Source organism: Hyperolius riggenbachi, chromosome 6, assembly GCF_040937935.1.
Source record: "Hyperolius riggenbachi isolate aHypRig1 chromosome 6, aHypRig1.pri, whole genome shotgun sequence".
Taxonomy (NCBI): Eukaryota; Metazoa; Chordata; class Amphibia; order Anura; family Hyperoliidae; genus Hyperolius; species Hyperolius riggenbachi.
In genome coordinates, this window is record NC_090651.1 from 328,981,069 (window position 1) to 328,994,772 (window position 13,704).

The 13,704-nt window shown below is 43.6% G+C and overlaps 1 protein-coding gene across 1 annotated transcript in view; it reads left to right on the forward strand.

The window, feature by feature from the left end:
• The window catches only part of LOC137522906 (carcinoembryonic antigen-related cell adhesion molecule 7-like), a 178,770-nt gene that overhangs the window by 136,604 nt on the left and 28,462 nt on the right, over positions 1-13,704 (forward strand). Inside the window, exons 6-7 of the mRNA XM_068243049.1 lie at positions 6,707-6,872; positions 8,858-8,904. Of these exons, the coding sequence (XP_068099150.1) occupies positions 6,707-6,872; positions 8,858-8,904 (213 nt within the window). The remainder of the gene's footprint in view (positions 1-6,706; positions 6,873-8,857; positions 8,905-13,704) is intronic.

Here is a 13,704-nt window from a genome sequence, read left to right on the forward strand (position 1 = left end):
TATATATATATATATATATATATATATATATATATATATATATATGTGTATATATATATATATGTATATATATGTATAAATGTATATATGTGTGTGTGTGTGTGTGTGTGTGTGTATACATATCCTACTAATATAATAAATGGGAAAGTTTGGATGTTTGGATGTTTGTTACTCGATCACGCAAAAATGGCTGAACGGATTTGAAATGAAATTTGGCACACACATAGTACATTACCTGGAATAAAGTATAGGATACTTTTTATTCCCATAACCAAAAAGGGGCGGAGACAAATACAAATTTCACTGGAAAATGTAAACTGCAGCCATTCTTACACTGTTAATGGTAGGGTTCTCAAACTTTGCACAATTGGTCACTGAGTGACTGGGATTAATATTCAGAGAAGTGGGTGGAGCCTACAAATGCCGATCAAACTTCACCTATTGATTTTCAAGGGGAATAATACATTATATATGTATATGTGTATATATATGTATATATATATGTATATGTATATATATATGTATATATGTATATATGTATGTATGTATGTATGTATGTATGTATGTATGTATGTATGTAAGAATGTATGTGAAACATAACACTCTCTGTTTGTTATTGGGCGTGTTATTGCATGTGATTTCTTTGTGATTGGGCGTAGTCCCATTTCAACATGTCACTTCCTGCCTGTTAGGTATATATTGAATTGGCTTATTCATTTTGTGTTAGCGTTGAGAAAGGTCGGGGACGACCGAAACTGTTTGCTTGTACCTTCTGCTTTTTGCTCTAAATAAAGAAGAGCTGTGTGTGCTGCAACCCTGCGTTTTCTTCTATATACTTGAGGGGATTGGGCACCCCTGGCTGCGTGCACACCCACCCTCTGAGGGTTTACTGTGACAGCTGCTGGCCTCCATTGGAGTGTGTGACGTGTGTGCGTGTGTGCGTGTGCGCGTGTGCGCGTGTGCGCGCGTGTACAGGGAGCTCTTTTCTTCACAATACTTTTGGACCTGAACATCGTCAGGTCCACTGTGAAACTTAGGCCCGCCCCTGCCGCGTGACATCACCAAGCCCCCGCCGCAGCACTGATTGGCCGCCGGGTCCCCAGAAGAATAGAGGGGACTTGGGGATCCCGGCGGCCGAAACAATTGAAAAAGAGGTTAGAGGGGAGAAACCTGGGTCCCGCTGGCAGTGCTGATCGTGCACGGAACCCAGGTAAACACATCAGGAGGCAGATTCTTGACAGCCTGACCTGAGCACGGGCTTACTGCTGTGCACATACAAATCACAGCCCGTGTTCAGGTCGGACTTACCGCCAGGGAGGCTAACAGTATAAGAATGGTAGCCATTTAAATATTCCCTTTGAAAATCAAAAGGTGAATTTTTATTGGCTGTGTAAGCTCCACCCACTTTCCAAAATCTTAATCTCATTCACCCAGTGACCAACTGTGCAAAGTTTGAGAACCTTGCCATTAACAGTGTAAGAATGGCTGTGGTTTATATTTTCCCTGTAAAATTTGTTTTTGGCTCCACCCACTTTTTGTAATCCGGACACACAGTCACTCAATGACCAAGTTTGTGAGCTTTCAGGTCCCTGGCATCAAAAATGTGTGAATGGAAGCAGTTTATCCACCAAGGAAATCTGATTTAATGTTTGTGGCCCCACCCCTTTAGTGGATTTGGACCCCAGTCACCCAATGACCGACTGTAGCAAGTTTGAAGCCTCTGCCATAAACAGTGTAAGAATGGCAGCAGTTTAAATATTCCCCTTGAAAATCAATAGGTGAATTTTGATTTGCTGTTGTAGGCTCCACCCACTTTCCTGAATCTTAATCTCATTCACCCAGTGACCAAGTATGCCAAGTTTTAAAACCCTGCGATTAATAGTCTAAGATTGGCTGCAGTTTACATTTTCCCATTTAAAATAAATGGCTGAAATTTGATTGGCTGTTTCATGCTCCGCCCACTTTTCCTGGATTTGTAACCATGGTCACCAATAGAGTTGGGCCGAACCTCCGATTTTAGGTTCGCAAACCCTGTTCGCGAACTTCCGCAAAAGGTTCGGTTCGCGAAAAAGTTCGCGAACCGCAATAGACTTCAATGGGGAGGCGAACTTTCAAAGTTTTAAAAAATTCTATCAGCTGGAAAAATGATAGAAAACATGTTTCAAAAGCTCTAATACCTGGAGCCACACCTAATTGAGTGAAATACACATCACTGCTGGAGGACCCACCCTCCCTCCTCCAAGCAAGGTCCTTTATACCATTTGCCTACCTACACTAATTAGTTATGGGACAGCTGCTACACACTCTGCTAGGGAGATTTTAATCTCCCTTCTACCCTTCTACCTATTCCCTCCTCCCTCCTACCAGAGGCAGGAGGGTCTCTTCTGCCAGGGAATTATACTATTTTAAAAACCAGTATACATCATACCATAGCTGGGAATACATACATGAGTATACATCATACCATAGCTGGGGATACATACATGAGTATACATCATACCATAGCTGGGAATCGAACCCAGATCTCACTGTGTGGTGGGCACGTCACCCTAAGCACTGTACCATTACAGAAGTAAGTGAAGTTAGCCTAAAATTTAACATTTATGCTCAATGCAATAGAACCATTAGGTTGCTTAAAGGAGAACTGTAGTGAGAGGTATATGGAGGCTGCCATATTGATTTCCTTTTAAGCTATACCAGTTGCCTGGCAGCCCTGCTGATCTATTTGGCTGCAGTAGTGTGAATCACACCAGAAACAAGCATGCAGCTAATCTTGTCAGATCTTACAAAAATGTCAAACACCAGATCATACCATAGCTGGGAATCGAACCCAGATCTTACTGTGTGGTGGGCACGTCACCCTAAGCACTGTACCACTACAGAAGTAAGTGAAGCTAGCCTAAAATTTAACATTTATGCTCAATGCAATAGAACCATTAGGTTGCTTAAAGGAGAACTGTAGTGAGAGGTATATGGAGGCTGCCATATTGATTTCCTTTTAAGCTATACCAGTTGCCTGGCAGCCCTGCTGATCTATTTGGCTGCAGTAGTGTGAATCACACCAGAAACAAGCATGCAGCTAATCTTGTCAGATCTTACAAAAATGTCAAACACCAGATCATACCATAGCTGGGAATCGAACCCAGATCTCACTGTGTGGTGGGCACGTCACCCTGGTCTGGTGTTTGACATTTTTGTAAGATCTGACAAGATTAGCTGCATGCTTGTTTCTGGTGTGATTCACACTACAGTGGCTGGATAGTGTACTGGTTAAGGGCTCTGCCTTTGACATGGGAGACCAGGGTTTGAATCCTGGCTAGGTCAAATACCTATTCAGTAAGGAGTTCAAGGCAAGACTCCCTAACACTGCAGGGTGGCCTCTTGAGCGCGTCCCTGTGGCTGCAGCTCTTTAGCGCTTTGAGTCCGACAGGAGAAAAGCGCTATACAAATGTTTGGATTATTATTATTATTATTATTACTGCAGCCAAATAGATCAGCAGAGCTGCCAGGCAACTGGTATAGCTTAAAAGGAAATCAATATGGCAGCCTCCATATACCTCTCACTACAGTTCTCCTTTAAGCAACCTAATGGTTCTATTGCGTTGAGCATAAATGGTACATTTTAGGCTAGCTTCACTTACTACTGTAGTGGTACAGTGCTTAGGGTGACGTGCCCACCACACAGTGAGATCTGTGTTCGATTCCCGGCTATAGTATGATGTATACTGGTTTTTAAAATAGTATAATTCCCTGGCAGAAGAGACCCTCCTCCCTCCGGTAGGAGGGAGGAGGAGGAGGAGGGAGGCCAATTAAAATCTCCCTAGCAGAGTGTGTAGCAGCTGTCCCATAACTAATTAGTGTAGGCAGACAACTGAGTCAAATGGTATGAAGGAAGGGTGGGCGGGTTCTCTAGCACTGAAAGCAGTGTGTTTGACAGTGAAATGGAGGCTAAAAATTTTGCTCAATACAGCATTATGGGGCGAATCGAACTTCCGCAAAAGTTCGCCTGATGCAGGCGAAGGCGAACGCGAACCCCCAAAGTTCACCTGGAACCGTTCGCCGGCGAACCGTTCGGCCCATCTCTAGTCACCAAGTGACCAACTATGCCAAGTGTGGGGACTCTGGCTTGATTACTGTTAGAATGGCAGCCTTTTACATTTTTTCCATTGACATGAATGGGTGAAATCTGATTTGCTTTTGTAGCTCCGCCCAGATGTGCAGGGGGGATGCGAGACCCCCAGAACATATCATCCCAGGTAGTAAGGGATCTGTCTACCAAGTTTCATTCAAATCGGTCAAGGCGTTTTCGAGTGATCGTGACACACGCATGCACGCACGCACGCACGCGCACACACACACACACACACACACACGATTTTAAATATATAGATTTAATTTAATTATACAAAGGTTTAACTTGATGGACACATATCTGTTTTCAACCTAAATAACTTCTATGAGGTGTACTCAAAATAGGTTGATAAAATATATGTGCACAGACAGCCATAAATCAAAGTTGAAAAGCTATTTGTGTAGTCTGGAATTTATGGACATGTAGGTTTTTTCATCAGTGATACAATCCACCCTGCCACTGAACTTGAGACAAACTATGCACTTTGATTTCCATGAGAGAAAAGAACCTTTACAAATATTGTTGAATTCCAAGGGTACCTGAGCTGACATGTGACATGATGAGATAAACATGTGTATGTACAGTGCTATGTATACAAATACATAGGATGTGTTCCTTTTTTTCCTGCCTGACCCGAAAGAGTTAAATATTCAGGTAAGCAAGTAACAGTTTCACTCTAGTTGTGGCAGACTATAGCATCTAACAATCACCAATAAGGAAGAAATAGTTTGCAAATAGCTTTGGCAAAGAACCAGAACCTTTATATATGCGGTCCCTGGTAGCACAGTGACCAGAGATGGTGAAGGGTGACTTAACCCCAACCGCTGCAGGCTTTTGGTTTCTGTGCTGAAGAATTTGAAACGCTGTTTTGAATTCATAAGCTCATCTCTTTTGATAAGGAATTGCAACCATAAAATGTTTGCCTGGCAGAGAAACACTTCTGAGTGCAGGGGATAGAAAAAAAAGATCAATAGGATTGATTTTGTTCATACAGTGTGACAGACTGTGTTATTCAGCTGAAAAAATGCAAAATTGAACCTACTATTCAGCTTTTAAACTAAATTAATATGGTGGGATTATAAAAAAAAAGGTAATTTTTAGGAGGAACAGTTAAAGACTAGGGATGGCCTGAACTGTTCGCCGGTGGACGCCGGACAGTATCCTGCGTACTTCCACTGTTCACATTTGCGGTGAACAACAAACATTTGGCATGTTCGACCTGCCCCCTCTACATCATCATTGAGCTAAACTTTGACTCCTTACCTCACAGTCAGCAGATACATGGCAGCCAATCAGCTATCTCCCCCTCCTGGAACCCCACCCCCCTATTAAAATGCAGTTACGGTGCCGGTGGCCATATTGGATTCATTCTCTGGCTGCAGAGATAGTGAGAGTGGGGTCAGACTTGCTGCAGATAGGTAGGGAAAGCATTAGCTAGGTCTGTGTTCTTGTTCCTCACTGACCACTTGCTGAAAGCACCCCAAATAGCCCCTTTGAGGGTGAGTACATCGATCTCCTGTGTTTTTTTTTTTTTTTTTCATGTGTGTGACACTCCACAGCCCACTGACACCCATAGCTGTGCACACTACTGCTATTTGTTGCCACATTAGGTTGCAGGCGCAGAGTACCACTCCAGTGCATTATTTTTCACTGTATTTTTATAGTACTATTGCATTTCTGTGTGTGTGACGCTCCACAGCCCACTGATACCCAGAGCTGTGCACATTACTTCTGTTGTGGTCACAATAACCATTTCAGGACCACAGGTTCCAACCTTCCACCCACCCCGGGACCAGCCTATTTTTTTACATTTCAGTGCTCTGCAGCTTTAACTGCTAGCTGCAGAGCCAGGTTGTTTATGGAGCGGGGCTCTGTAACTAAGGCGGGGATGCACGCTTGACGGCACGCACGATCCCCACTATTCTCCACCCACCACTCTTGACGCCTTTCGGCGTTAGGCTGCCACCTTCCCGATGCCTGTCGGTGTTAGGCGGTTGGGAAGTGCAGCAGGCACAGAGTACCACTCCAGTGCATTATTTGTAGGAATGTACTGTGATTTCTGTCACAGTGATTAAAACATGACTGTGCCAACGCCGTAATTTTTGGTGGGACTTTTAGGGCATGGATCCCCCTCCGGCATGCCACAGTCCAGGTGTTAGACCCCTTGAAACAACTTTTCCATACCTTTTGTGGCCAGAAACAGTCTTTGTAGGTTTTAAAATTTGTCTACCCATTGAAGTCTATGGCGGTTCGCCGAGTTCACACATGTTCACAGAAGTTCACGTTCACAAACTGAAAATTTGGTGTTCACGTCTACTAATGACATATGATCTATGAAGGCCATTACATTTACTTTATAAATGCTCTAACTTCATTCAAATGTTTTAACTGTGAGAATGTGAAAATAAATCTAACACTAGTCCACCTACTTATATACCATTTTAATGGGAGAAACACAGAACATATTAAATTGTCATGTGATGTAATTTATGATTCACATTTTTTTTCTCAACCTCAACTAACAAGAAACAATATGCAGTTTTTAATTCTCAATTATTTTTTTTCTTTCATCAGAAAGTCTACTGAAAGGCAATATCAGTGTCAATACTGGCGGCAAAATCACTGCCAATGCTGGAAAAATAAAATTAGGAAAAATCATTGGAATTGTGCTTGGAGTTGTACTACCGTTGGCCCTTGTTGTCTTCATTTATCTTCTTTTCCTACACAGACAGAAAAAAAAGTAAGTAATGTGACTCAAATAAAAAGTTATAAACTATGATAAAGTGCAATAGGAGGGAGCAGTCGGACTCAGCACTACCTACTATCAGAGGTAAGTGGAGCTGGAGTGAGTGAGTGAGTGTTGGTATAATCTCAGCGGTGTGCTATGAGACTAAGGAGAATAGCTGAAATATGGATGAAAGTGATACTATTGCAAATTGGAGTAACAGCAGTAAATTATTAAAGACTGCATGAGCAGGTGGATGTTGGAGAGGAAGTGGGTGCAGGCCAGGAGCACTAGGCGGATGGAACAATGGCTGTTTTGCGTATATCAAAGATGCTTAGTCATGTTGAAATCCACATGGATTTGCACCTTATGCCAGTATAGTAGGACAAGAGGAGACAGGGGAAAAGTTTAGTAAGCTATGATCGGAGAGCAAGAGTGGAGCATTAGTAAAGTCAGTGATAGAGCAGAGACGAGGGAATAAGAGGTCGCGAGTATGGCCATCAGTGTGAGTTGGAGCAGTGGACCAATGAGACAAGCCATAGAAGGAGGTAAGTGACAGAAGTTTGGTAGCGACAGAATTATTGGTCTCAACGGGAATGTTAAAATCACCCATAATAATGGTAGAGATTTCAGAAAACAGGAACTGAAGGAGCCATGCAGAGAAGTGATCTAAGAAAACAGAAGCAGGCACACTTACCTATATGGGAGAAAATAATGGAGCACCTGGCGCTTACAATAATGGTACAGATCAATATGATCAAGTTCGTCCGTCCAGCAAAACTGCGCACTGCAAATACTCGTGGACAACAATTCCTGAGAGACAGTTCATATGTGTGGCTCAGTACCTTTTGTGAGTATAGAAATACCTCCCTATCAGTGTGTAGCGTCCTCCGTATATTTGTACGGGGTCCGCATGGATAGCGGAGCTGTATGCACGCGGATGGTCGCACGGAGATGCGGAAACCGTCTCCTTCCGCCAGTGGTGATGTCGCCGCCCGCAGTCCAATGTGTTCCAGGACTCTGTCGGCTGGTTCCTGGTTATGGGGATGCAGAGGGGACAAACACCATAGTGCAGACTGCGCCCAAAGTTGACAGACCCACACAAAATTGCACTTACAAACAAATTCTTGTGTGTATTGCATATCTAAAAGTATTCCCAATCCGGATTTCGGCCATATGCCTTCGTCAGGGGATTGAAGTTGATCATATTGATCTGTACCATTATTGTAAGCGCCAGGTGCTCCATTATTTTCTCCCATTTCTCCTGTTTAGGGCTTGAGGACTGGCCGTGAGCTCACCTTGGCCTCTGCTGTTCGCTATTGCTCTCCTGCTCTGTTTTTTACACTTACCTATATACACTGAGATTAATAATGCATGACTTACAGAATTTGGCACCAACATTTACCAAGACTTACATTTGTCTTCAAAAGGCGTTCTGCACTAGCTAGCATACGATGAGAGTTGGGTGTGTTTTTAAAATTTAAAAAAAAGGACCAAATTAAGACCCAGCAGTGCTGTGGTAGCATGACAGCAATATGCTTAGGCTGTATGATAATATGTCCCAACTTCTTCCTGTTAGCCACTTAAAGGTAACCTGCAGTAAAAAAGAATACAGAGGCTAGTTTAATCTCCAATAAACAATGTCAGTTGTCTTACTTCTGTGCTGATAAAGGATGCTTATTTGGTTCCACAGAGTTGAAATTTCCACATTTCCAACGTGAAATCGGTAACCAAAATTCCATGGAAACATGATTTACTGTACCTCTGTAATTTTAGCCCAATCACATTATGTAGGTAGAAAAAAACAAAGTCTTGTAAAAGTAATACATTTTAATGGCTAACTGATAAAGTTAAATAATACAATGATTTCTGCTGTTGTCAGGGATAGTGAATCATGAGATTAGTGTACAATTAAAAAACATAAAATATGTCACTAGTGAAAAAAAAGACTTGATTATATTTAATATATATTGTAATCTCAAAACCTTGTTTGTTTTCAGGTCCACCAGTGATCAGAATTCCACAGTTAATGTTCAAAAGTCAAATGGCAAGTTCACAAAGTTTACAATCTCTCTCTCTCTCTCTCTCTCTCTCTCTCTCTCTCTCTCTCTCTCTCTCTCTCTCTCTCTCTCTCTCTCTCTCTCTCTCTCTCTCAATCTATCTATCTATCTATCTATCTATCTATCTATCTCTAGGTGTTTTGAAGAATTATAAAAGTATGGAAATTCTGCAGGGAATGTCATGTATGGTCAGTGGCGTAGCTGAAGAAGCTCTGCTCCCCAGTGCAAGCTTTAAGCTTTACATTAGCCACCCCCCAGCACACTATACATAATAATTGATAAAGCGCACCAAAAGCTGCCAAGGACAAACACAGTGTCAGAGGTGCAAGAAGGGGATGGGGAACAGCTTGTTAATTATTACTACCATTCAAAGCATCTGTAGAAGTGATTAATAATAAAGAGATAATACTGCAGCTGAGGGAGGGCCCTAGGGAGCCCTTCTGGTCCAAGGGCCCCAGTGCGGCCGTAACCTCTCCACCTATTGCTATGCCACTGTGTAGGGTTATAGCAGAGAAATAATCCTATTTCTCCATCAACATGTAATTAGATAGGAATTTATGGCTTTGTGTGCAGAAAAAGTTTAGAAAGGCAGTGCTGGAAGTTTGGCTTATTTACAACTCTGCTGTAGTGACTGACATTTCTAGCAACAGCATCTAATTAAATGATTTGTAGCATTGGAGAAGTAAGCGGTTTCAGCACTACCACGTGAGGTCCCCAGTCTGTGGCCACCACCTCTGTCGGACAAGATTAGAATGTTCTGGTCTACAATGAAAGTCCAACATGGAGACTACAAAAGACAAAATCTGGCACTGCTGTGGCTTTACTCGTTTACTTGTGCATACAGCTCAGAGGCAACTGAGATCATGGAAGGGCGCACAAACCTGGTAGGTAGTGTAGTGGTGGGTGCAGGGCACTAGTCTGCCTGATGGCCATTTCACTTGTTAGAGCTTCCTCTGAGGCAATTATTCACATCTGGTTACTTGCTGCCTAGGAAGAAGCTCTAATGAGCAAATTTTTCTAGTCTCAAATGTAATTATTTGCATCTTTTCTGTAGAGAATCTGCAGTATATCATGTCATCTCAAGGCTTACAGCTTTTTAAGGAGTGACATCATCACATGGATTAATGCTTTTCCTAAAACGGCTCACTGACACTCTGTCCACTATGTAATCACACTGTTGTTATGATTGTACCAACTATCGGTTTTGTCAGATTTTAACTGCCTACTTTTTTGCGATAGTGATCCTTTAAGATGCCCATAAAATTTCTGCCTTGATTTCCAGAAGATTTGATCACTCTGATTGAATCTGGCAGTGATTGATTCCCTAACATGTCAGATCAATCATAATTTCATTGATTTTCAGATTTTCACTTATCGATCATCCCAGATGGAAGACCTCACTTGACCAACTGCCCATAGTGTTATGCTTAATGGCGGCTCCCATTTTGTCCGCCAGTGGCTGGTGCCCCAATTGTCTGCTTCCCTCTAGTGTTGGGCGAACAGTGTTCGCCACTGTTCGGGTTCTGCAGAACATCACCCTGTTCGGGTGATGTTCGGGTTCGGCCGAACACCTGATGGTGTTCGGCCGAACACCTGATGGTGTTCGGCCAAACTGTTCGGCCATATGGCCGAACTAAGAGCGCATGGCCGAACGTTACCCAAACGTTCGGCTAGCGCTGTGATTGGCCGAACGGGTCACGTGTAGTGTTGGGCGAACATCTAGATGTTCGGGTTCGGGCCGAACATGGCCGAACTCCGAACATAATGGAAGTCAATGGGGACCCGAACTTTCGTGCTTTGTAAAGCCTCCTTATATGCTACATACCCCAAATTTACAGGGTATGTGCACCTTGGGAGTGGGTACAAGAGGAAAAAATTTTTAGCAAAAAGAGCTTATAGTTTTTGAGAAAATTGATTTTAAAGTTTCAAAGGAAAAACTGTCTTTTAAATGCGGGACATGTCTGTTTTCTTTGCACAGGTAACATGCTTTTTGTCGGCATGCAGTCATAAATGTAATACATATAAGAGGTTCCAGGAAAAGGGACCGGTAACGCTAACCCAGCAGCAGCACACGTGATGGAACAGGAGGAGGGTGGCGCAGGAGGAGAAGGCCACGCTTTGAGACACAACAACCCAGGCCTTGCATGAGGACAAGAAGCGTGCGGATAGCAATTTGCATTTTGTCGCCATGCAGTCATAAATGTAATACAGATGAGAGGTTCAATAAACAGGGACCGGAAACGCTAACCCATCACAGATGTTCATTGTTCATGTTACTTGGTTGGGGTCCGGGAGTGTTGCGTAGTCGTTTCCAATCCAGGATTTATTCATTTTAATTTGAGTCAGACGGTCTGCATTTTCTGTGGAGAGGCGGATACGCCGCCGATCTGTGACGATGCCTCCGGCAGCACTGAAACAGCGTTCCGACATAACGCTGGCTGCCGGGCAAGCCAGCACCTCTATTGCGTACATTGCCAGTTTGTGCCAGGTGTCTAGCTTCGATACCTAATAGTTGAAGGGTGCAGATGGATTGTTCAACACAGCTACGCCATCTGACATGTAGTCCTTGACCATCTTCTCCAGGCGATCGGTGTTGGAGGTGGATCTGCACGCTTGCTGTTCTGTGTGCTGCTGCATGGGTGTCAGAAAATTTTCCCACTCCAAGGACACTGCCGATACCATTCCCTTTTGGGCACTAGCTGCGGCTTGTGTTGTTTGCTGCCCTCCTGGTCGTCCTGGGTTTGCGGAAGTCAGTCTGTCGGCGTACAACTGGCTAGAGGAGGGGGAGGATGTCAATCTCCTCTCTAAAGTCTCCACAAGGGCCTGCTGGTATTCTTCCATTTTGACCTGTCTGGCTCTTTCTTCAAGCAGTTTTGGAACATTGTGTTTGTACCGTGGATCCAGAAGGGTATAAACCCAGTAATTGGTGTTGTCCAGAATGCGCACAATGCGTGGGTCGCGTTCAATGCAGTCCTAGGCCGAAGAGATCATAGCCTAGGGTCACAAAACCTGTTTATTTGGGCAATTTCAATGGTGGCGAGTCTGACGTACATAAATCGCAGCAATGGCCGTTAGCAACGTCTGAATCTCACGAAATGTCTCATGCAGGTAGAAGACATATTGTTAGACTTGGGCTCCAAAGATGGGTTCCCTACATCTCTGCAAACCAGAGTTACAGGGCTCCAAATTTGGTAAAATCCCCCATAGGCTTTCATTGGGCCTCCTATTTACAGTTCCAAAATCTCACATCTTTTCAAAGGGCAATTACTCAGCAGTGGCAAATTTTCTAGCATTGTAGGGACCCTTAGGGGGAACATGACTGGTGAGTTTCGGGCCCCTAGGCCAAAGAGGTCATAGCCTAGGGTCACAAAAACCTGTTTATTTGGGCTATTTCAATGGTAGTGATGGTGACGTACATAAATCGCAGCAATGGCCGTTAGCAAAGTCTGAATCTCACGAAATGTCTCATGCAGGTAGAAGACATATTGTTAGACTTGGATTCCAAAGATGGGGTCCCTACATCTCTGCAAACCAGAGTTACAGGGGTCCAAAATTGGTAAAATCCCCCATAGGATTGCATTGCCTCCCTATTTCACTTTCCAAAATCTCACATCTTTTCAAAGGGCAATGGCTCAGCAGTACCAAATTTTCTAGCATTGTAGGGACCCTTAGGGGGAACATGACTGGTGAGTTTCGGGCCCCTAGGCCAAAGAGGTCATAGCCTAGGGTCACAAAAACCTGTTTATTTGGGCTATTTCAATGGTAGTGATGGTGACGTACATAAATCGCAGCAATGGCCGTTAGCAAAGTCTGAATCTCACGAAATGTCTCATGCAGGTAGAAGACATATTGTTAGACTTGGATTCCAAAGATGGGGTCCCTACATCTCTGCAAACCAGAGTTACAGGGGTCCAAAATTGGTAAAATCCCCCATAGGATTGCATTGCCTCCCTATTTCACTTTCCAAAATCTCACATCTTTTCAAAGGGCAATGGCTCAGCAGTACCAAATTTTCTAGCATTGTAGGGACCCTTAGGGGGAACATGACTGGTGAGTTTCGGGCCCCTAGGCCGAAGAGGTCATAGCCTAGGGTCACAAAAACCTGTTTATTTGGGCTATTTCAATGGTAGTGATGGTGACGTACATAAATCGCAGCAATGGCCGTTAGCAAAGTCTGAATCTCACGAAATGTCTCATGCAGGTAGAAGACATATTGTTAGACTTGGATTCCAAAGATGGGGTCCCTACATCTCTGCAAACCAGAGTTACAGGGGTCCAAAATTGGTAAAATCCCCCATAGGATTTCATTGCCTCCCTATTTCACTTTCCAAAATCTCACATCTTTTCAAAGGGCAATGGCTCAGCAGTACCAAATTTTCTAGCATTGTAGGGACCCTTAGGGGGAACATGACTGGTGAGTTTTGCCACTGCTGAGCCATTGCCCTTTGAAATGGTGTGAGATTTTGTAACGGTAAATAGGAGGCCCAATGAAATCCTATGGGGGATTTTACCAATTTTGGACCCCTGTAACTCTGGTTTGCAAAGATGTAGGGACCCCATCTTTGGAATCCAAGTCTAACAATATGTCTTCTACCTGCATGAGACATTTCGTGAGATTCAGACGTTGCTAACGGCCATGGCTGCGATTTATGTACGCCACCATCACTACCATTGAAATAGCCCAAATAAACAGGTTTTTGTGACCCTAGGCTATGACCTCTTCGGCCTAGGGGCCCGAAACTCACCAGTCATGTTCCCCCTAAGGGTCCCTACAATGCTAGAAAATT